The sequence below is a fragment of the Pseudochaenichthys georgianus genome, chromosome 21 (genome assembly GCF_902827115.2).
Source record: "Pseudochaenichthys georgianus chromosome 21, fPseGeo1.2, whole genome shotgun sequence".
NCBI lineage: Eukaryota > Metazoa > Chordata > Actinopteri > Perciformes > Channichthyidae > Pseudochaenichthys > Pseudochaenichthys georgianus.
In genome coordinates, this window is record NC_047523.1 from 29,708,020 (window position 1) to 29,729,822 (window position 21,803).

Genomic DNA, 21,803 nt, shown 5'->3' on the forward strand with positions numbered 1-21,803 from the left:
CTAGAAGCCATCTGGCACTTGGAGTCCTCAGAGACCAGCAGTACGTCCCCTGAGGGCACGAGACACACGAAGAAGAAGAAGCTGACATGGGGGAGAGGAAGAAGCCCAGGCATACAACAACACAAAGAAAGTGTTAACTCAATAACAGGCAAATTGTCAGTGGGCTACACATCACTGGCAGTTACATAAGAGTTAAGTTACATGCAGCTTATAGTAAGAGTTAAACCTATTTAGCATGTAGCCAGATTCGGATTCAAATAAGCAATAGGCATGGGCAAGAAAAAACAAACTAAATAATGAACTATCCAAAAACAAGTTCTTATGTTCTTCCCAGACATATAAGGTGACGCAGCTTTACTTTTGAATAACATCCCCTCCTTCAGTGGAAGCGTTTTGTTCCTTGACAAAACAAAGTGCCAGCATGCTTCACTCTCTTGTCAACATTTGAACAGTAGCCTATTGTTTCTTTCAGTTTCAAGTTTTTGACCTTTAATCATTGCGTCCTCATTAATCCAATGAATGTAATTTGTAAGAGCTCGATGTGTTCTAGGTTCATGTCAGGCTTATTAATAGTGTCAGAGGTGGAGGTAGGTTTCAAGGAAGAACAGTGGGACTGAAAAGTGGACTCTACGAACAAAAGAAGCAAGCAAGCATGAAACAAATGGAAAGAAAAGAAAATACATGAAAGAATGACAGCAAGTGTAAAGAATGAAGAAGTGAAAGTAGAGTACAGGAGGACATAATCAATGAGTAAAAAGAAAGATGGGATGCAAGACAAGGAAAGACAGATGCCAAGATATAAAGAAGACAAGTAATAGGGAGCAGACAATAAGAAAGTGTGAGGGTGAGCAACAAAGAAGCTTCAGGCTCAATCATCTTCTATGAATTTAGGAATGCTGCTTTAATGCAACTCGGCAGCACTTCAAAAGTTTAGAGAGCCGGTTGGAAATAATGTCTGCCATCTGATCCTATAAAAGGTTTTATGATCCGCTATAACAAACCAAACAGAGGAAACATCCTGTCTGACTGTCCTCTGAGTTCAGGTTCAGGCAGTCATGTTGGTATTGGAGAACAACTCAGTGAACCTAAAAATCCCTGACACCAAACCAAATGTTCCAAAAGCAAAAAAAAACTGAGTGAGGTTATTTCAAACTGTTTCTTTTACTTCATTTAAGGCAGTGCTGACATTTTTGAAGCTGTGTGTACCTTCAAAAAAAGTGTATAACCGCATTGCACAGACATAAATGTGTCTATTACAGGGCTGGTCAGCAACAGTCAGTGAGTTGTTCATGTACTTAGGAAACAAATAAGCTGCAGTCTCTCAACTCTGATGGATGACTGTCAGGGCAAAAGAGCTTCACTGAGTATACATATGTAAACGTTATGTTAACTGTGTGTGAAAAACTTGGAATAGACTGTTATCTTGGCAGGTTTCTTATATTAAAGATGGAACATGACTGACATCAATATTTGTTTTTCTTATTTACCAAAGGTGATATGATTATAGCTGTATTAGCCATTTTTGAATGATCTCATTTCAAACTGGCAGTAGTGTTCACAAGTCACAGTTTCCATAGTTTCACATCTTGAGTCATTTCCTGTAATACGGTCATCATTAGCAGAGCTCGAATATATATATATATATATATATATAGTAGCCTATATGGTGCATATTAGTTTATTCAGAGACATTTGGCAACAGTGAATTCAATTGCAGATAATACATGCACTCATGGAATGTAACTATAGGTACATTTACGCAAGTACTTAAGTACAAACTTAAGTATTTCTTATTCTATGCACTTTTATACACATACATTTCAGAGGCGAATATAGTATTTTTTACTTTGATAACATTAGTAAGGTGCACATTCTTAATACAAAATATAAAGTGCCAAATATAGTATGCTGTGTTACAAAGTAGCTACAATTATTCCATCCTTACTTTTAGCAACATTAAAGTGGTAATGATTATATTCAAGTCTGCTGAAATACGCAATTCAAAAAGGAGTAGGTTTACTTTTAGTATTTAAAGTATATTTTCAAGTTTTATATATTTATAGTTTTACTTCAGTAATATTTTAATGCATGACTTTTACTTGTGATATTATGTAAGTCTTACTCCACTGCTGAATGAATACATATTTATTATGGGGCTTTCGAAAATGCTAATGAAAGTGGATTTACGTGTAGAGAACAAAAGGAGGATAAACTGTTGTAAAGTGAACAGGTGGGAGGATCGTGTTGAGCTCTTCCCTCCTCCACTGCATCCCTGTTCTCCGCACAGACACCACATGGAAACCACATGGAGGAGTAGCTGTGGTGAAGCTGTCACACCTCAGAAAAACAACACAGCATCTTTTCTCCGACATCAATGCTGCTGCTTCTGCCGCTCAGCTGTTCATTTCAGCACATTATTAGGCATTTTAACATCTTTTTGTCGCGTTTTCCACGAAGCAGCCGCGCTCGCGGTTTCCTCTCCGCTCGTGCAGCCTGTAGTGACTGAGCGGAATGCTGTCGGTTTTATATAGGCCTCTAAAAATAACTCACCCCTCTTCGCCATGTTCCGCCGGACTGACAGCGTCCTGCAGCCAATAGCGTCCCTGAATTCCTGGAAACCCCGCCCACTCCCTCAGTCTCAGCGCCTCCTTAATTGGACGCTAGTGACATCATCAACCCTATTTACCTTATTAGGTCACGCATGAAATTGACTGACAGGTGGCTCCTCCCCTGCCTCCCTCCCCTCTCGCGCCGTTCGCCTGGATTGCAGCGCGGTCCAGTCTGCTGCTGGAGGAGCAAACCTGGCAACCTGGCAGTTTGTACGGAGACCGATTGGCAATCTGGCAATGCGGAAATAGATCTGGCACCCCCGAGCACGGACTGAGGAGAGAGGCGTGACAGAGCGAGTGTAAGAGGAGCGGGGTTTGCATTTAGAAAGATAAAATATCCAACTATTTCTTTCCGGTTAGCTTTTTTTGTTTCTTAATTAAAGTGCTCAGGTGCGCTCTTCTGCACCAGCTGGGATTTTTCCAGCGTTTGTTTTTCAACCTGACAAGTCTGAGAAGAAGGAAAGAAGAAGTGCGCGTTTCATCGTTTGGATTCCGGACTTCTTTACTGACTTTTCCTTTTCTGCGTCAAGCATGGATGTTTTGGCGAATTACAGTATTTTCCAGGAACTCCAACTCGTTCATGACACTGGTTATTTCTCTGCGATGCCTTCCCTGGAGGAGAACTGGCAGCAGGTCAGATATGATGCGTTTTCTTTCTTTTCCGGGAAATTGAAGGGGGTTTAACTGGGATGAAATACTATGTGTGAGCTTGTTGGTGTTTTCAGTGTTTTGCATCACTAGAGCGCTCCGGAGCGCCAGCAGCAGCCCCGTGTAGTTGCGTTAGTTTTTTTTTCGCTCAGATCGCGCACGGCAAGGTCCGCTGACAGGAGAACACACACACACACACACACACACACACACACACACACACACACACACACACACACACACACACACACACACACACACACACACACACACACACACACACACACACACACACACACACACACACACAAACACACACACACGGAGGAGGAGGAGGAGGAGGAGGAGGAGGAGGAGGAGGAGGAGGAGGAGGAGGAGAGAGGAGAGAGGGGAGAGAGAGAGAGAGAGAGAGAGAGAGAGAGAGAGAACACAGACAGAGCTTTATACAATAATGGTACTAAATAATGGACAAACAGTATTTTAAAATGCTTAAAAACGACCCATACGAGCGAATTATCCCTTAGATGTACCTTAAACCTACTTAGGGCTTAATTAAACCTCTTAATCATTAATGTAAAAGCATGAGCATGACGTTGTGAAATCCCCCATGATGATATTCAGATTGAAAAAAAAAGGTTTTAAATGCTGCAGGAAAAACTGAAAAAGCTAAAAGAAAAAATAGCTTTTTCTTAAATATTGACATTTTGGAGATAAGAGGTTTAGGGCTTCACTTGGGTATGTTAAGGATCAAACCTGTTTCTCCACTTACTTATCCCATACATATTTATGGTATTGGTAATATGAATGGCTTTTTGATTAAACTCAGAACATCCAGGTGGTCAATCTGAAAATGATGCTTCCTTTTACCAGGGGAGACAGACATGTAGGGCTCCACGTTGATCTGATAAGAAGCACATTTCAGCTGTTTTACCCCTTTAAGTGTCTTATTTGTTGTCGGATATTTTACCTTAACATTAATATCAGAACTTTAAGGTGGTTGTGGTTGAAATACTTGGCTCTCTTTTAACTTTCCATCAACGTTTTTGTCCTGTTGTATTGAACGGAGAGAGACTTGATGCTGCATTTAATTGACAGTTGAGACTCTGAGCTGATAGAAGGTGAAAGTGGTGAGTGAGTGAATTTGTATTTCAGTCTGAGCTGATCATGGAGGACGCCGCTTTTAGTGTGACTGATCAGATCGATAGACTGGTCAGTCAGCCTGGTTTGCACACACACACACACACACACACACACACACACACACACACACACACACACACACACACACACACACACACACACACACACACACACACACACACCCAATGGCGATGGAAGATGGACACATGCTTAATAGCTAGTGACGTGTTCTTAAATAATATATCCACATCTGCCACTGTTTGTTTGCAGATAATCCCACTGAATTATGCATTATCAGCCACTATAGAGCACATATAGACTGAGCATGAGCGCCCACAGTCTTCTAACCTTTATCTGACATATCAAATATTTACTGTACTTGTAAAATAGATTAAAGGAAAAATATGTTGATTTTCTTTGTACCCCAGATGACCACGTGGTCTTTTGGTGGTTTGTGTGAATAAAACATACCCTTTCTCTGAGTAGAGTAAAGGTTTCACAACCTGAATGAGGAGTTAATGCAGGATTTATGCTCAAAATACATAATCATTTAATAACAGAGAATCAGGCGATACACATATTTGCCCTCAAGTTCCTCTCCTTGAACTTGAGAAATCGAAGCTGTTGTAAGCTATATTCAGCCTTGTGTGTGTGAGTGTGTGTTGCCACCTTTATATGCCATTTCATGTGTTTATAGACCTGATGAAGCCAAGACTGCATATCTGCTCTCTGACTGTCTTACTGACACAAATTCCTACTGCCTCTTCCTATTTTTAGTGGACAACAGCACATAGTTTCATCCCTTGTAACCCATTTTTCCCATCTGTAATCATATTGTTAAATGATTGAGAGGTTCCATAGAGTTTTAGGTTTAGATGTCACGTCTTATTTTCCACAGAATTGCTGGATAAGCTGTTTCAATGGATGCCTACAGGAATGTAGAGCTGGAGGGGGGGGGGGGGGAGTAATTCCACTCAGTTCATCCGCAGTTTTATTTACAGAAAAGAGTTGTACATATTCAGCCTAATACATAGACTGTTGAACTAAAAAGAGAGTACACTGTAAGGTGTCGTTTGAAAGCTATGTGACACCAGATTTGTGCCACTAATGCCAAAAGTGAATGAAAGCACATGTTTTTTGTGAGTGACTTTGTCGTTTATTTGGATCCCCATCAGTTGTTTACATGACAAATACTAGTGGCAATAAAAGGTATCGGGGAGAAATTTAAAACTGTCTTCTTGATGGGGAATCCTGGCATTTCTATGAATGCTTCGTGTGTTATAAATAATAAGATGAGCTAAACTATTCATGTGCACAGATTGAAGCACGAAGACGGTGTTGTTCCTTGTTTTTTTGGATAGCATTTTTCCTTTGCTTACTAAGCTAAGCTAAGCTCACGACATCATGGACCTGTCTTAAAAAAAAACGTCATATATATTCCACCTTTCAAATATTTGAAATCCTATGTGGGAGATTGTTTTTTTTTATTTTTTAAAGATGAGCTCAGTTTTTCTGGATGGAAAATGCTGTTATTGTGGATGGAAGGCCAAAGCTGATGAAACGACGTTCTGTCAATTGTATCCGCACTAGTGGGGACAATCTCTGAGAGAGGAGAGATACACACACACAGAAACACGTGCACAAACACACACACACACACACACACACACACACACACACACACACACACACACACACACACACACACACACATACTGAGACTAGGCACACACACCCACACTTTTTCCACTTGTGGTTCTTCTGTCTCCCTCTATTCCGTCATTCACTCCAACACACACACACACACACACACACACACACACACACACACACACACACACACACACACACACACACACACACACACACACACACACACACACACACACACACACACACACACACACACACACACACACACACACACACACACACACACACACACACACACCACACACACACACACCAATCTCTCTGTTTCGCCTGTCTATCAGCCTTGTTGCCTCTGACAGTATGAGCCCACATTCTGCATATAATTGCTGTGTCTATGCAGGTCTGGAATGATGTTATGGGCTTTGTGTGTGTGTGTGTGTGTGTGTGTGTGTGTGTGTGTGTGTGTGTGTGTGTGTGTGTGTGTGTGTGTGTGTGTGTGTGTGTGTGTGTGTGTGTGTGTGTGTGTGTGTGTGTGTGTGTGTGTGTGTGTGTGTGTGTGTGTGTGTGTGTGTGTGTGTGTGTGTGTGTGTGTGTCCAAGGAAAAAATGGCAAACCCAGACTTCCCAATTAGATATAATCAATTTATTTCAAAGCAGAGCCATGCCAAAATTGGATGAGCAAGAGGGAATAAGTGACAACTAAGGGTTTTTGGTAAATGAAAGCTGGAGCAGAGGTTTAGGCTTTGTGTGGCTGTTGTGAATACAAATGAGCATGAGCAGACTCCCACAATACAGTAAATGGAGACAACATGCAGGTAACCATCCTCATTGAGATGCCTAACGGTACTTGGATACTAACTGATTCCCTCACAGTGTCTGTCTCATCCTGCCTCATGGTTTATGTACTCTGTGTCTGTAGTTCTTTTCAAGCTGATTGATTTATAAATGTGGTGTCGTTACAGCACTATGCTAGAGCTCCTGTGTTACTGATATACAGTGTCTCCATTAGTCCTGACAAGCCTGCAACCTATAGCCCTGCATCTTCCTCTCTAGGGCACACCCTTAGTATTCTGCACATTCAACCATTGCATGTGCTTCAACCCTCACATGTAGAAATACTCACATATCTCACCAATAAATACTATGTTCAACATTAAATCATCCAATTCAGAACCAGCTAAAAGCCCAGGACACAATTAAGATATGGCCCCTCGGGCAGAGCTTATTCTCAGGTTGTGTATCGCCCCTAAAAGGTGCATTATTTAAAACCTTAACTCTTTCTTACACTGTACTTTACCTACACTGCGAGATAACTCAGGCTGAGCGTTTGACCTATGGACCTGCTGGAGTATGCTACACAGGCTGGGAGGAAATACTGCCATATGGCTTAAACCTAGGTCAACACATCCCATCAGGCTTTTTAATGCAGCAAATTATTTAAATGTCTTGTACTTGTGTAATCCACATTCTCCACTTGCAGACTTCTAAAGACAGGATACACATTACCATAGTGTATTGCAAAGTTATGGATAAAGTTAGCACTGACTCCTCAATGCTTCCTGTGGAGATGGTTTCTTTGATGGATTTAAAGAGGGGTTTAGTTGATTGAGTTTGTGTTAAACGTTGGTTACCCGTTGCCCTAGTCACTAGTGCAAAGACTGCTGCATAAACCTATCTCTTTCTCTCTCCCTGTGGCTTGAAGCTGGCTCTGGGAAGTTTGACAAGATAATGAATTGCCATGTATGCGGCAGTTTTTCACATTTCACAGCCCAGTAACTCTGTATGTAGGGAAGGGGGGATAAGTGGAGGAAAGAATGAGGGAGAAATAAAACACCAGTAGACACAATACACGAGGTAAGAAGCATACATGCAGGTCAAAGTTTGTCAGCAAAGAGCATACTTGTTTTAACTCCATCTTCCTCTTGTCTCTCTCACCATCCGTCCTGTGTCACCACAGACACACACTGTTGTGAAATTGTCTGTGGTGCACAGCTGCTTCCTCATAGTCATAGCAGATGAGAAAAAGAGGAAGAGATAGAAAAAAACAAAGGAGTGGAGAGGAAATGAGGACAGAGATGACAGTGACACAAGGAGAGAAGGACAGTGAGGTGAAGAAAGGATAGCTGCTGATTATGAAATGAAAAAAACACAACCAATCTCATCATGTGCTGAAACATTGCACCAATCAGTAGGAAAGTGTATTAAAGAAAATGAATGGGAGCAACTTTATTATCCTTTCAAATTGAACGATACTGTTGCAATGAATTGGCTGCTTTTCTTATACCGTGTAATCTGTTTGCCTTTTCAGACTCGATTGCTCACTTAACCTGAATATGGAAGCGTAGGATATCAACACTTTGTTCTGTAGTGAAATACCTCAATAATAACATGAATTGCAATGACATTAGATACAAACCCAGGTCTTTGTTCCTTTAATGATCAAATCGAATGACTTTGGAAACTCTGACTTCTTGTCTCTTGTCACCAGTAGGTCAAAGCTTCCACTCGTCCAACACTAATGACTCATTGCTGCACTTTCTGCAGACTACCAAGAATCAACCAGATTAGTGGAAATCCAGCCTTAAGCAGATGTTTTATTAATACGTGAAAACTGGTGCATTGCTCCTTAGCTGAATCAATTGTATAACGGCCCGTCCACACAGCGGCGTGCGTTGACGCTTCACCATTCACTTTGAATGGGGTGACGTCACTTTTAGCCGAAATGCATCGTGGGAAGCGACGCGGAGCGTAGCTGGCGTGGCTCGCTGCAAAAGTTGAGCAATGTTCAACTTTTGACGCCTCGGTAGAAGCGTCAGCCAATCGTATCATATGCCAGTACAAGCTCTAGCCAATCAAACCGCTGCTTGTGTGTCAGGGGCGGGAGATTCATGTGATTGGTTGTTGGTCGAGTTTCAGACACGCCCGCCGGCAAGCGTCAGCGCACGCCGCTGTGTGGACGGGCCGTAAGTGTTTATATCAATGTTATTTAGATGTACAGTAATAGCCAGCAATAGATGTCTTGTTTTTCAAAGTGGGATACATTGTAGCTGTCATAAATGAACCATAACAACAACTTTGAATTACAGCTACAGTATGACATGGTTTTAACCTCTCAGCTTGCAGTGTCATTGTGAACTGAACTGGCCCGGCTCGTGTTGATCAGCAGAACTTCTGGCCTGCCTGGTGTCAGTCCTGTGATTGACTGGCACCTCGTCCAGTGTGACCTGCCTCTTGCCCGCTGCATGCTGGGACTGACAGCAGCCCACTGTGATCTGAACAAAGCTGAACAGAACATTGATGGACGGTTGTCTCAAAGTTGATCCCAAAGCACATCATCGAGAGCTATTTTAGTATTTAGTGCTTTTAAGTTTGGAATTATATAACTTGCTGTTCTACTCTAAATGTAGAGTTAAAAATAATACAAACAACCTCTTGTGCTGTACAGTGGTGATCACTTTGTTGTTGGGAGTGGCAGATGGTTGACAGGTGGGGGTTCTCAAGTGGGCACCTTGCTTCCTCAGTGTCGTTGATTAGCTCACTACCTCTCTGGGGGGCTCAAAGGTGGATTGAGGCCACACAACCTGTCTGAGGTTTCTTATTTTCTTTCAAGTAGAAGAAGCAAAACCAATGTTTTCAACTTAAAGATTCTGTATTCCAGCTACACTGTCTTTCTTCTTCTATAACATGTATACCATTCCTAAATATGTAGATATTACAGTCATGTGACAACCACAATTGAAGCAAGACAGAATAAAGTGTTTGTAGGTGTAAAACAAGTCAGATTTGTAAAAAGATAAGCCCTTAGGCACAAACATGTCTGAGCTGGTGCCAATATTCTCCTCACCATGAGCTGCTCTAATCACCGCATTCATTCCTTTTCTTTCATATCGTTCCCTCAAACACACAGTTTATTGTCTTCTCCTCATAATTTGAAATCACTCGAGTAAAACACACACACACTCGCCAGAGAACCCATAATTCAGTAAGTGAATAAGGCACTCAGTCTACGGTGGCAGAGATTAGATAAGAAAGTGAGCAGTCAGACTGCCGCAGCAGAACAAATGAACTGCACTCGTGATGGAGAGAGCTTATACTGTGAAAGCCAGAGCCCTGATCTTTCAAGATGAGTGGGTTTTTTTTATGGAGGGCAGCTCTCCAGAACTATTCACCATGGAGCCCGATTACTACAGTTTATGAGGAGATTTACCCATTAATCTCCCCATGCTTCAAGCACACTGTGGATATCGGCTATTGTGTAGACTTTCTGTATCAATAAGCAATGTATTAGGGGAACGTTTAGGAAATATGCTTGTCTGCTGTATTACTTGCTGTCAAATAGGAAAACTGATATCAGTTTTATGTCTGTGGCCTGAGTAGAGGTAGGTGTTTAGCCGAGCTCAGCAAAGACTGTGAGCAGGAAGGACTGCTGTCACAGCTGCAGTGAGGCTGGCATTAGGACTCAGTCCCCGCAGCATTTCAGACCACAATCTGTTCATTGCAATAGAACTGCTGCAAACACTGGACTTGCTTGCACTTGTAAAGTAAATCCCTTTTTCTTTTTTTAATACATTTTAAATAATTAAAATGTAATACCTTTTTGGCTGTTGGTCGAAAGAGCAAGACATTTTGAAAAGTCAACTTAGGCACTAAGATGTTTCAATTTCACTATCTTTTTGTGCTAACCAGCTGGAAAGTCGGAACAAATGGAAGCAGTGCTTGCAGTTCAAATTAAGACAGCAACTGATAGTCCAAATAAGTTCCCTTAAATGAATAGTGCTAACTTTTTAGTGACAGAGAGCGTGTGTAGTCACTCATGCAATATGTGTGTGATGTGCAAAATAAGTGTGCTGTTACAACTGCAGCTGATTGCACCAGTTCTACACTCTCCCATTGATTGCAAGACACCGATTGGAGATGAAAAGCTATTTGATGTTATCCTTTAGGTGCTTAGATTCTATAATGGGAAGCTCTGGAATGACCAATTCAGTCAAGTATGTTTGACTGAATGGATACAGGCTCTATCTAGGCCTATCTTTTATTTATAACTCTGTATTTACTATTATGGTACCGGATTTGCTGGTCAAACACACTTGTGTGCAGGAAGTTATTTCAAAACAGAACAGCTGACAGTGTTTGAATGTATTCTTTGTTTATCAAGAGAAATCCTCCTGGTGATCACATGCTGAGCTGTGGTGACACACACACACACACACACACACACACACACACACACATACACACAGGTGTCTTGTGTTGTCTGCGTGTGTGTCTCTACATCCTGCTGAGCCAGTGTTTGCAGACCGATTGGCTCTGGGATTAAGCCTTGTGACCTGGCCTCCATCCAGCCCTCTCTTTCCCTCGTCCCTCTCTCTCTCTGTGTCTATTTATTTTCTTCTCCCTTTCTCCCCCTCCCTCTCTGCCCCCTGTTATCCCCCTCACATCCTTCTGTTTATGCGCATTTTGAATTTAGAAAACTGAAGGAAAGGAATTGAACAAAAGCCCAAATATAGCAAAAAGTTTCTGCTGTGGTCTGAGGTGGAAAAACTGATGCATCAGCAAAGACGAGACGAAGAAGAAAAAACACATTTTGCAAAAAAACAATGAAATTGTAAGACCATGCTTCCTTTTCACATTCTTCTTCTTCTCTTTTATTACTTCCAGAGGAAGAAGAATATCAATCAAGCCGACAAAGTCATGATCTGTTAAAATAATTCATGATATCAAGAATATCAGCGGCGTCAGCATGCCATGCAGAGCCAGGAAAGTCACTGTGACTCTTTTCAAACAGTTATAATCTCCAAGAAAAATCCCAGCAGCTGTTAATGAGCACACTGATTCAAATTTAAATTTGCAGACCTCTTTTTATGAAATTGTATAAAAACATTGCCACATCTAGTCGAATATACACCCTCTTCCTGTCTCTTTAGTTCTTAGCTCATGTGCTGAACCAACAGCTAACAGGGCAATCAAGTGTGTGTGTGTGTGTGTGTGTGTGTGTGTGTGTGTGTGTGTGTGTGTGTGTGTGTGTGTGTGTGTGTGTGTGTGTGTGTGTGTGTGTGTGTAGTAGCTTGGAAAGGCCTACAGTTGGCAGTACACAATCTAGGTTACACACACAGACATTTGTCGCTGTTTTCACCAAGATCTAGTAGACTGCTGCAAAAAATTAATTACACCTTGCATAGTTTTGCTTTAAGTCTAGTATAAGGTAAGTTAGTCATATTTAAGTCCACCAGAATTTCATTAAATGATTGATGTAACCTTCTGAAACCTCTCAGAATGAGAGCATGGCTTCATGTTTGGGTTAACTGTGTGTAGCGGGCGATCACAAGGGTAACACACAATGCAACTGTTTCCATAACCCCTAAATGCTCCCAAACATTTTCCTTGTAACTGACATTGTAATTGTGCCAAACGTTTTGCCTTTTGAATCTGTTTCCAAAGGCTGTAAACAAAGGCGAGCAGCTTGAACTCCCTTTAGATGGAGCTTGTGTTTTTCAGCAGAGGAAGTCAAGACGACAGGAAGACGCCATTAACCTTTTTCAACAATGGTGAATTATTCTCTGCCTTTTCAGTGTTGCCGCTCTTCAGTGTTCACGGGGTCTGACATCAGGTACAACTTTCAAAAGTGGAAACAACAACTCATTTTATTGTCAACATTAACATGTCATCACAGTAGAGACTACTAAATGTCAACCTGCAATAATGTTAAGTCTGTGTTTGTATGTGTGTGTGGAGACGGTACAAGTGACAGAGTTGCAGTGAGGATGAAGCCTGCCAGCGTGCGTGTGTGTGTGTGTGTGTGTGTGTGTGTGTGTGTGTGTGTGTGTGTGTGTGTGTGTGTGTGTGTGTGTGTGTGTGTGTGTGTGTGTGTGTGTGTGTGTGTGTGTGTGTGTGTGTGTGTGTGTGTGTGTGTGTGTGTGTGTGTGTGTGTGTGTGTGTGTGTGTGTGTGTGTGTGTGTGTGTGTGTGTGTGTGTGTGTGTGTGTGTGTGTGGAGAGAGGGACACAGTAAATGGGTCACATGCAGTGGAGAAGGATGACCTTGGGAATTTGTCCTGTTTTTCTTTATGAGTCTGCTGCCGCTGTTCTTTGTCTCAGAGACAGAAGGAGGTAGAGAAACAATGTCAGAGAACTAAGAGTCGACATTTAAAGCTAGATTTCTTGAGCATTCTTTTTCAGTAATTAAAATGGGTTTCTTCTCAAAACCAGAAAGGTTTGTACTGTAACATCAGAATGTTCCTTAAGAGTTCCTTGTGGAGTTTTGGACCGTCTAAGTCACACTCACTGATATGTGTTGAAATGACATGATATGCAGGATACATGAGGACTGGTCGGACATTTTGAAAGTTTTGCCCTCAAAAGATGGCTCTGCACATACTTAGTTTATAAACCAAATGTGTATTCAAATTCAAAAACTCTTTTGAATACTATAGCAGCAGCTTTGCATTCTCCTGCAACATTTGCTGCTGTCACGTTATGCTTTCATGTGTTTCATCCAGCTCTCATTGGCTTGATCAACCTAATCTGATGACTGGACATCAAACGAAAAACTAAAGCAGCTGCACGGCCAGAAATGTTAAATGTCTTAGTCACTAATTGAATCCACATTATTTAATTTCCTGTAATTTCCCGCTTTAGCATTAAGTGATCTGAGTCATGGTTTTGGAATGGACTGAAATAGGTACTTACTGCCTAACTTTTCTAATCACTAATGTCATTATACCACCCAATATTCATTCAGAATATTATAGTATTACATATAAACTACTGTTGTATTTCATCTTTGAGTTGGGGTAATCACTTTCCAGGTCACCATTTTGTCGTAGTTGCAAGTTATACAAGTATTTTTAAATAAGGCCAGCTGTGAGCTGCTGTACTGTATGGTTGTGGTGTCTGGCCCGGCAGTGCCATGCCATACTGGGAGAAGTGGGTCGTCAGCTATTTTAATCCACAATGTTGCCAGCAATACCTGAGGGAATAGACCAGTGCTTTGTGTTTGTAGATAAATGTGCTGCCAGTCTATTTGCACATGTACACAGACGTAGAGAACGGCAGTGTGTGTCTGAGAGTAAAAGAGCGGACTAGAAAGAGAGTCCACAATAATACATGTTAAATGTTAAATTATGTCAGGATTTTCATTTTGGTTAAATCTTCTTTTTCAGTTTTAGTTGTCAAAACACATCCTTGTGCATTGCAGCACTTTTCTGTTATTCTGACAAAAAACAGGCAGAAAATATTTGTTTTTCGCATCTTACAACCATTCCTCTGCTTCTGTGTCTCTGATTTGGTGTGGTCGAGTAGCTGACCAAATAGTACATGTGTTGATATTAACGTACTGTATCTTTTGGACGTTTTTATTGCCAGATGATTACACAAATAAAACGTAGTGATTCAATTGGGGGTCATAAATGCTACCTGTTAACCAAGGCTAGTTTCTTGGCTGCTGCATTGAGGCCCTGGAGCAACTCGTTTTTTTAATACGTTGCAGGTGGAGAAGCATAAAAAAAAGAAATGGTATCATTGATTGTATTTTAAAGATGGCACCTTGATATATGACCAGCAATTGCAGAGAAAGTAGAGTTTGATTAGACAACTGTGAAAATCAAATCAAAGGCCTTTACTCTCACATTTATTTTAGGTATAAAATACCCCACCCCCTACTACTGTTGTGCTACTACTACTACTACTACTACTACTACTACTACTACTACTACTACTACTACTACTACTACTACTACTACTACTAGTCCCTATCCCATGCAACTTTGAAAGGTGTCTTGACAGTTTGTATAATGCTACTTTGTGGATGACGGCAGGATTGAGTGTATTTACGTATTTTTGACCCATTCGCTCAGTATGGTTCAAACATATTGTAAGTAAATCTTTCAACTTCAACTGAAATGACTAGTTGGTTAATACATTGGTCTATTGACAGAAATATACAACTGTTAGATAATAGATGAATCGTTCCAGTCTTTCTTCGTGCAAAAATACGTGTGTGATTCATTTGATGGGAAGACTATAGCTGAATTTCTGTGTCTTTTTCATTGACAACTTCACATCTCTGAATTATGACCTTTCATTGAGAAAATGAGCAGTCAAAATGTTTGGTCGATATTTGATAACTAAAATGACAAATAATATTTGTAACTCTATTATGATTCAGTTTGCATGGATAGTTGCCCCCGGTTACAGCATGGAACCAGGCCCCCCCCCCCCCTCTGGAGGAGAGCCTGGAGGGAAGAAAATAAGATGTTTTTTCTGATTTGTGCACATTAGTGTGGACAAAGCAAACTTCACTTAGATGCCAATTGTCGACGTGTGTGTGTGTGTGTGTGTGTGTGTGTGTGTGCGCGTGTGTGTGTGTGTGTGTGTGTGTGTGTGTGTGTGTGTGTGTATGTGTGTGTCTCGTTCGTGTGTGTGTGTGTATCTCTGTGCGTTCGTGTGTGCATGTGTGGAGGGGGGGATGAAGCGCGGCATTTGAATTATTTAAGGATGAACTGCAGGACACAGCAAAGTGGAGAAAGAGAGGGTGTTTCTCTCTTACCCCCAAGACAATTTCTAATACACACACACACACACACACACACACACACACACACACACACACACACACACACACACACACACACACACACACACACACACACACACGGGCATGTATGAGTCATGCGTCCACCCGCCATGCTTTCCAGCAAGGCCAATGAGATCAGTGGCTTCCTCAAAACACAAAGACCTCTGGAGATAAAGAAGAACGAGAGAGAAAGAGAGATAGAGACCCTGGTGTAAAAAAAAGGTGTTATGACAGTATAAACCTCCCTGAAGTCACACACACACACACACACACACACACACACACACACACACACACACACACACACACACACACACACACACACACACACACACACACATATTGTGCATCTACCCTTTTTAAGGCTCTCCATTGACTCCATTTTATGCTGTTTGTCTTTTGATCCTTATAAATGTTTTTTATGACGATATCTAAAATCTTTCAAGTCACAACAGTTGATATTGTTCAATGTGATTAAGATGATTTAAAGTGCAATGATGCATTTGCCTCATACGTCTGTGATTACTGTTTCTTGAGAAAAGTTCTATCACATGTGGATCCTGCATTGTATTGATTATTGCGTGTCAGCGTACAGAGTATAATAACTCATTTGATTATCATGATTTACATTAGTCTATTCCAAACAGTAACATGAGTGAATTTAATGAGTGGAATATAAAAGAGGCATCAGCTGCTGGCGTGTCTTAATGGATTGACCCTTTCTATATATATGTGTGTGTGTGTGTGTGTGTGTGTGTGTGTGTGTGTGTGTGTGTGTGTGTGTGTGTGTGTGTGTGTGTGTGTGTGTGTGTGTGTGTGTGTGTGTGTGTGTGTGTGTGTGTGTGTGTGTGTGTGTGTGTGTGTGTGTGTGTGTGTGTGTGTGTGTGTGTGTGTGTGTGTGTGTGTGTGTGTGTGTGTGTGTGTTTTGTAGGTGGGTGGGTGTTTTTGTGTATTTTGTGGGTGGGTGTGTGATGGTGTGGAGGAGGGAGGATGTGAGGGATGAGGTCATTGTGTAGTGTGAGCATGCGTGACTGTATATGTGAAACAAAGGCCTGGGACTGTGTGTGTATAAGTGATGACTTCACTCTTTATGCATTTATTTATGAACAGTGTTGCATATTAAACTATGTGTGTGTGTGTGTGTGTGTGTGTGTGTGTGTGTGTGTGTGTGTGTGTGTGTGTGTGTGTGTGTGTGTGTGTGTGTGTGTGTGTGTGTGTGTGTGTGTGTGTGTGTGTGTGTGTGTGTGTGTGTGTGTGTGTGTGTGTGTGTGTGTGTGTGTGTCACATTCTAAGTGAAACACTGAAGAGAGAATTTCATTTTCTAGTCAGTATAGTCAGTATTTAGGAAACACTCACAACTTGAGCTAGGTTTAAGGGACAGTCAAACCCTATTAAAACATCCTAATATTTAAAAAAAAGTAAGACATATGTTTGATATTATGTTTCCATTACAGTCAACTGTCAAACATTGGCCAGGGGAAATTTGAAATATATTAGTTTTGAAATAATTATAACATGCATCTGTCTTAAAAGTAAGTGGAAAGCCTGTTTATATTTGTTGTTAAGCATCTAATGGGACAATTCAGCCGCTCATGGTGAGTTGTAGTACTTTGTAAAATATGTTCATTCAGATTTCCAGCTGAGCTTGGCTGAAGTGTTGATTTAAATCTTCTCTATCTCTGCTTTCCTTTGGTCCGTAAACTGCCTCATCGGCCGGTCAGCGGTGTTGTTGACTCTCTGCCTCTGATCCACATCAGCAGCTCCTCTGAACACTCTCCTTGTTAGCTCTGCTTTTATTAAGGTGCAGAAAGAAGCTTCAGGAAGCAATCACATTATAAAATACCAGGGTCCTTTTTTCTTGGATGGGTTAGAGCAGGGGTTCTCAAAGTGCGGCCCGCGGGCCAATGGTGGCCCTCGGAAAATGTTTCTGGTGGCCCGCGATAGTTAATGTGACACGCTGAAATGCATGCGTTATATTTTAATCCTCCATGGTTCGTATCTAGTAAGAATTAGAATGAAATTTAAGAATGGTAAAACTGCACCCCCTGGGTTGTCATTCCTAAATTATGAATGACAGCTTGTGGAAAGTTTGCTAGACTACTGGTTGCATGGCAACTAGGCATCTCGCGAGTTGCGGTTAAGCGGAAAATCTGTTGTAAATGATCAGAATCAGAAACGGGAGTTAGCTAGCGATTTTAGCTAGTCACTGTCTGTAGATAATCCAACTTTGTGTCCTCTGCAAGTTCTTAATGTATACTGTATGTATAATTGGTTAGTACAATAAAGAAAGGATTTGTTTTGGAATTATTTTGTGTTCCGTTTTTTCTTGGGCGGCCCTCAATCTAATATTGGGTACCTAAATTGGCCCTCACTCATCAAAACTTTGAGAACCCCTGGGTTAGAGGTTCTCCACAAAGCTATAATGACTCAAAGAAGTCTCGCTCAAAGGATCTGTGTAGGATCAACTGAGCACAGTACAGGAAACAGACATTTGAATTATATTTTATCTTAAAAAATCAACTGCGCTTTCTTAGAGTTCTGCCCTTTGTGCCATCTCATGTGCTGTAGTGCATGCAGAGATACCGTGATCATTTCTTTTAGTCTTTTGATAATTGCGTAATGGCGACCAACAGTGCCAATAACAACCTGAAAACACTTCCTCATGCTCCTTAATTGGTGAAAGTTGGAAGTCCACTATATAAGCTAAAGAAACATATATCAATGCTGGATATATTGCATGTCATTGTTCCACCACTGGCCCGGCCACACTGTTCTCCACATCTTCTACACGTGACAGTCAGGCATCTTGATTTAAACAGCAAACTCACTTCAGTGTTGGAGTGCAGCATCCAAAAGGATAGAGCACAGATCAATGGTGGTGGACAGGGCTGCAGAGGAGATGGTGCACTGCAGGTGCACGAGGCATGGAAAATCCCCAAATGAATGCCAGACTGACATCAATGTGAATCCTCTTAATTGTCACAGAGACATTTACCTGCCCTCGGATTTGTTTTGTTTTTAAACATTGCGCTTGATCTGGACCGAATGCCTGAAGTGTTTCCATCCAAGAGTAACCGTCAGGGCTGAGTCCGTTTGAAAACGCTTAGTGTTGACAATATCAGAGATTTATTCTATAGCTTCGAGACGTGATGTTACAGTATAATGTTATATGTTCTATGTTCTGACAGAGAGAGTACACAATCTGAGCATCCTGACACACACACACGAACACACACACACACACACACACACACACACACACACACACACACACACACACACACGAACACACACACTGTCACATAGTTGATGATGTGACCTCACAGAGGAAAGGTGGCGATGCTCTACTTCTGCACTGTTATTGCTGGCTGAGTGCACCAGACTGTCGTGTGTGTGTGTGTGTGTGTGTGTGTGTGTGTGTGTGTGTGTGTGTGTGTGTGTGTGTGTGTGTGTGTGTGTGTGTGTGTGTGTGTGTGTTCTCTTTTGTTCTGCCCTTTCTCCTCCCATCTATCGTTACGTCTTTGTTTCAGTGTTGTTCATCATGCCGACTGCTATTCTTTGGCCCTCATCGCTCTGAGTGATGAAGATTAGCCTGGCACATGACACACACACACACACACACACACACACACACACACACACACACACACACACACACACACACACACACACACACACAATCCAGAGTCTTATAACAAGCTGTTAACCCCCGTTTATAAGTGTGGCCTTTGAATCAGCTTGGTGAAAGGGAGTGTAATCCCTGCCGGACGATTTAAGGTAATCTCCATATCCTGATTAGATTACACACACACACACACACGCACGCACACACACACACACACACACACACACACACACACACACACACACACACACACACACACACACACGTTGTCTGTAAAGGACTATAATGGACTGTTTCAAACCAAATTCTACAGAAATTAACATATGTCCTTTTTTTCTTTCATCTCTGCATTTGATTTATTTTTACCTCTCTCTGTGCTTTTAGTTTTTTCCGAGTTTTGTATCTTTTTTTCCTTCATGATCGCACTGTCAGGATTCTCTATGAAGACTAACATTGATGTCTTTGTTGGACTTTTGCCTTTATGTTTTAGTAACTGACAGCACAGCGAGAACTTCATCAATGCTTTTATCTGACACAATCTGCTTTATTTTTAGACATTTATTTTTACAACGTCCATATTCACCCATTTATTTATTTTTGGGGAAAACTGTTTACACTTTCACAACCTTTAAGAACTAGCAAGCTCAAGCCATATTTTACACATTAACTAGGGTGCCTGCAAAGAGGGTCTGTATGCAGCCCAAAGGTTATGATTATGGTGCTTAACAGGCAGCAGACTGTACGTGCCAGTAAACGTGCAAACACATCAGTATATACAGAGACCCAGCAAGTATAAACAGAACCGTATCTGTGTCCATCTTTGGACAATATTTGCAGCTTTGCCCAGAAGACCTATAACAACTGTTCTTATTTAGGCTGCATACTGACAATAGCTCTGCGCCAAAACATAGACATGTGATGCTGTTTCTCACTGTTTAAGCACAGAGGTGGTCTCAACGGAGAGACTTTACCGGTGCTCTAATTTGCATAGATATTTCTTGTTAATTTGTGCAAAGTGTAAAGCTGCCAAATGCAGTATAGTTACTGTATATGGTCAAACATCAATTGTTCAAATCAGTTGGGTCAACACTGTGGTTAAAGGTTAATAGACGTTTTATTATAACTCTAATGTATTTATTTGCTGTGGTTGTTAAATGTAATCTACTCCCATCTGTTCTCGATATAATATATAATCACCAGTCTGTCAATTGTTTGTGCTGTGACCTCCACGCATGGAACTACTGACTCCAGTGAGCAGTGGGGAGGCTGTTGTTTGCACACTAGCCAACTGCTGACACACACACACCACACACACACACACACACACACACACACACACACACACACACACACACACACACACACACACACACACACACACACACACACACACACACACACACACACACACACACACACCACACACACACACACACACACACAGACAGACAGACCCAGCAATCATTACATGAATGTATTCTTCAGACTGCAGGCTGTCAGCAATATACCAGGAATACATCAGGGGGTAAAAGTCAGCATGTGTGCTGTAGTATGCAGTCTGTTCTCTCTCTCACACACACACACACACACACACACACACACACACACACACACACACACACACACACACACACACACACACACACACACACACACACACACACACACACACACACACACACACACACACACACACACACACACACACACACAGAGCACCATGGTGCTGACATCATATATAAACACCATCATCATGCAGAACATCACTTAACAGCTTGTGGTGTCTGTTTGTGTTTGGGGTGATGTGTGGGTGATAAAATCAAGCTTGTTGTTCAGAGTAGCAGCCATCTCAACTCAACGATCGTCACCAACAATAGCCTCATTTAAGTGCATGAGAAATGGGCGATGAGTGACAGTTCACCTAATGACTGCTGTGTTTGATAACAAGCTCTCTGCCAGTGTGGAAGTGAAAACAGGAAGTTGGAGCTGAAATGGAAAAATGATTAATAACATGTTGTATTTACTTATTGGGGGTTTCATATGCATGCTAAAAAATACTTTTAAGTAATTATTCTCTGATGCGTCGGTTGAGTAAAGTAATCTTAATTTACTGATGTAAATGTTACATTTCTCTGAATAGGACCATCATTATTGAACTATGACAGGTGGTGTGAATACTCATGCTCCTCAGAGGATAAACCCCAATGATCTGATAACCTCCTAACCTTGCATGTAGTGCCATCGTCATGTCAAATTCTTCTTCTTTAATCAATGATATGAAAGGATTGATTTCCAAGCTAAATCATAAAAAAAACATTTGGTACATTATTTGAAAAAGACATTGCATGAGAGAGTTTACAGTAGTTCTGTTATAGTAGATATTATGTAAATGGTATACCTCATAAGAACTGAAATTACACCATTTGTTCTTTTGGTTCTTCCCCTTATTACAGTAAACACGTACTGCAGTATGATTGTTGTCTGTTCACATTGAGAATTCTTTGAATGTACTGCCCAGTGTTTCCCATTTGTCTTAACTCCATAGTACTTTCCAAGT

At 41.3% G+C, this 21,803-nt stretch overlaps 1 protein-coding gene across 1 annotated transcript in view; it reads left to right on the forward strand.

Moving 5' to 3' along the window:
• The first annotated feature begins 2,728 nt into the window (after positions 1–2,728).
• The window catches only part of klf7b (Kruppel like factor 7b), a 61,919-nt gene continuing 42,844 nt past the window's right edge, over positions 2,729–21,803 (forward strand). Inside the window, exon 1 of the mRNA XM_034109844.2 lies at positions 2,729–3,242. Within this exon, the coding sequence (XP_033965735.1) occupies positions 3,141–3,242 (102 nt within the window). The 5' untranslated portion in view covers positions 2,729–3,140. The remainder of the gene's footprint in view (positions 3,243–21,803) is intronic.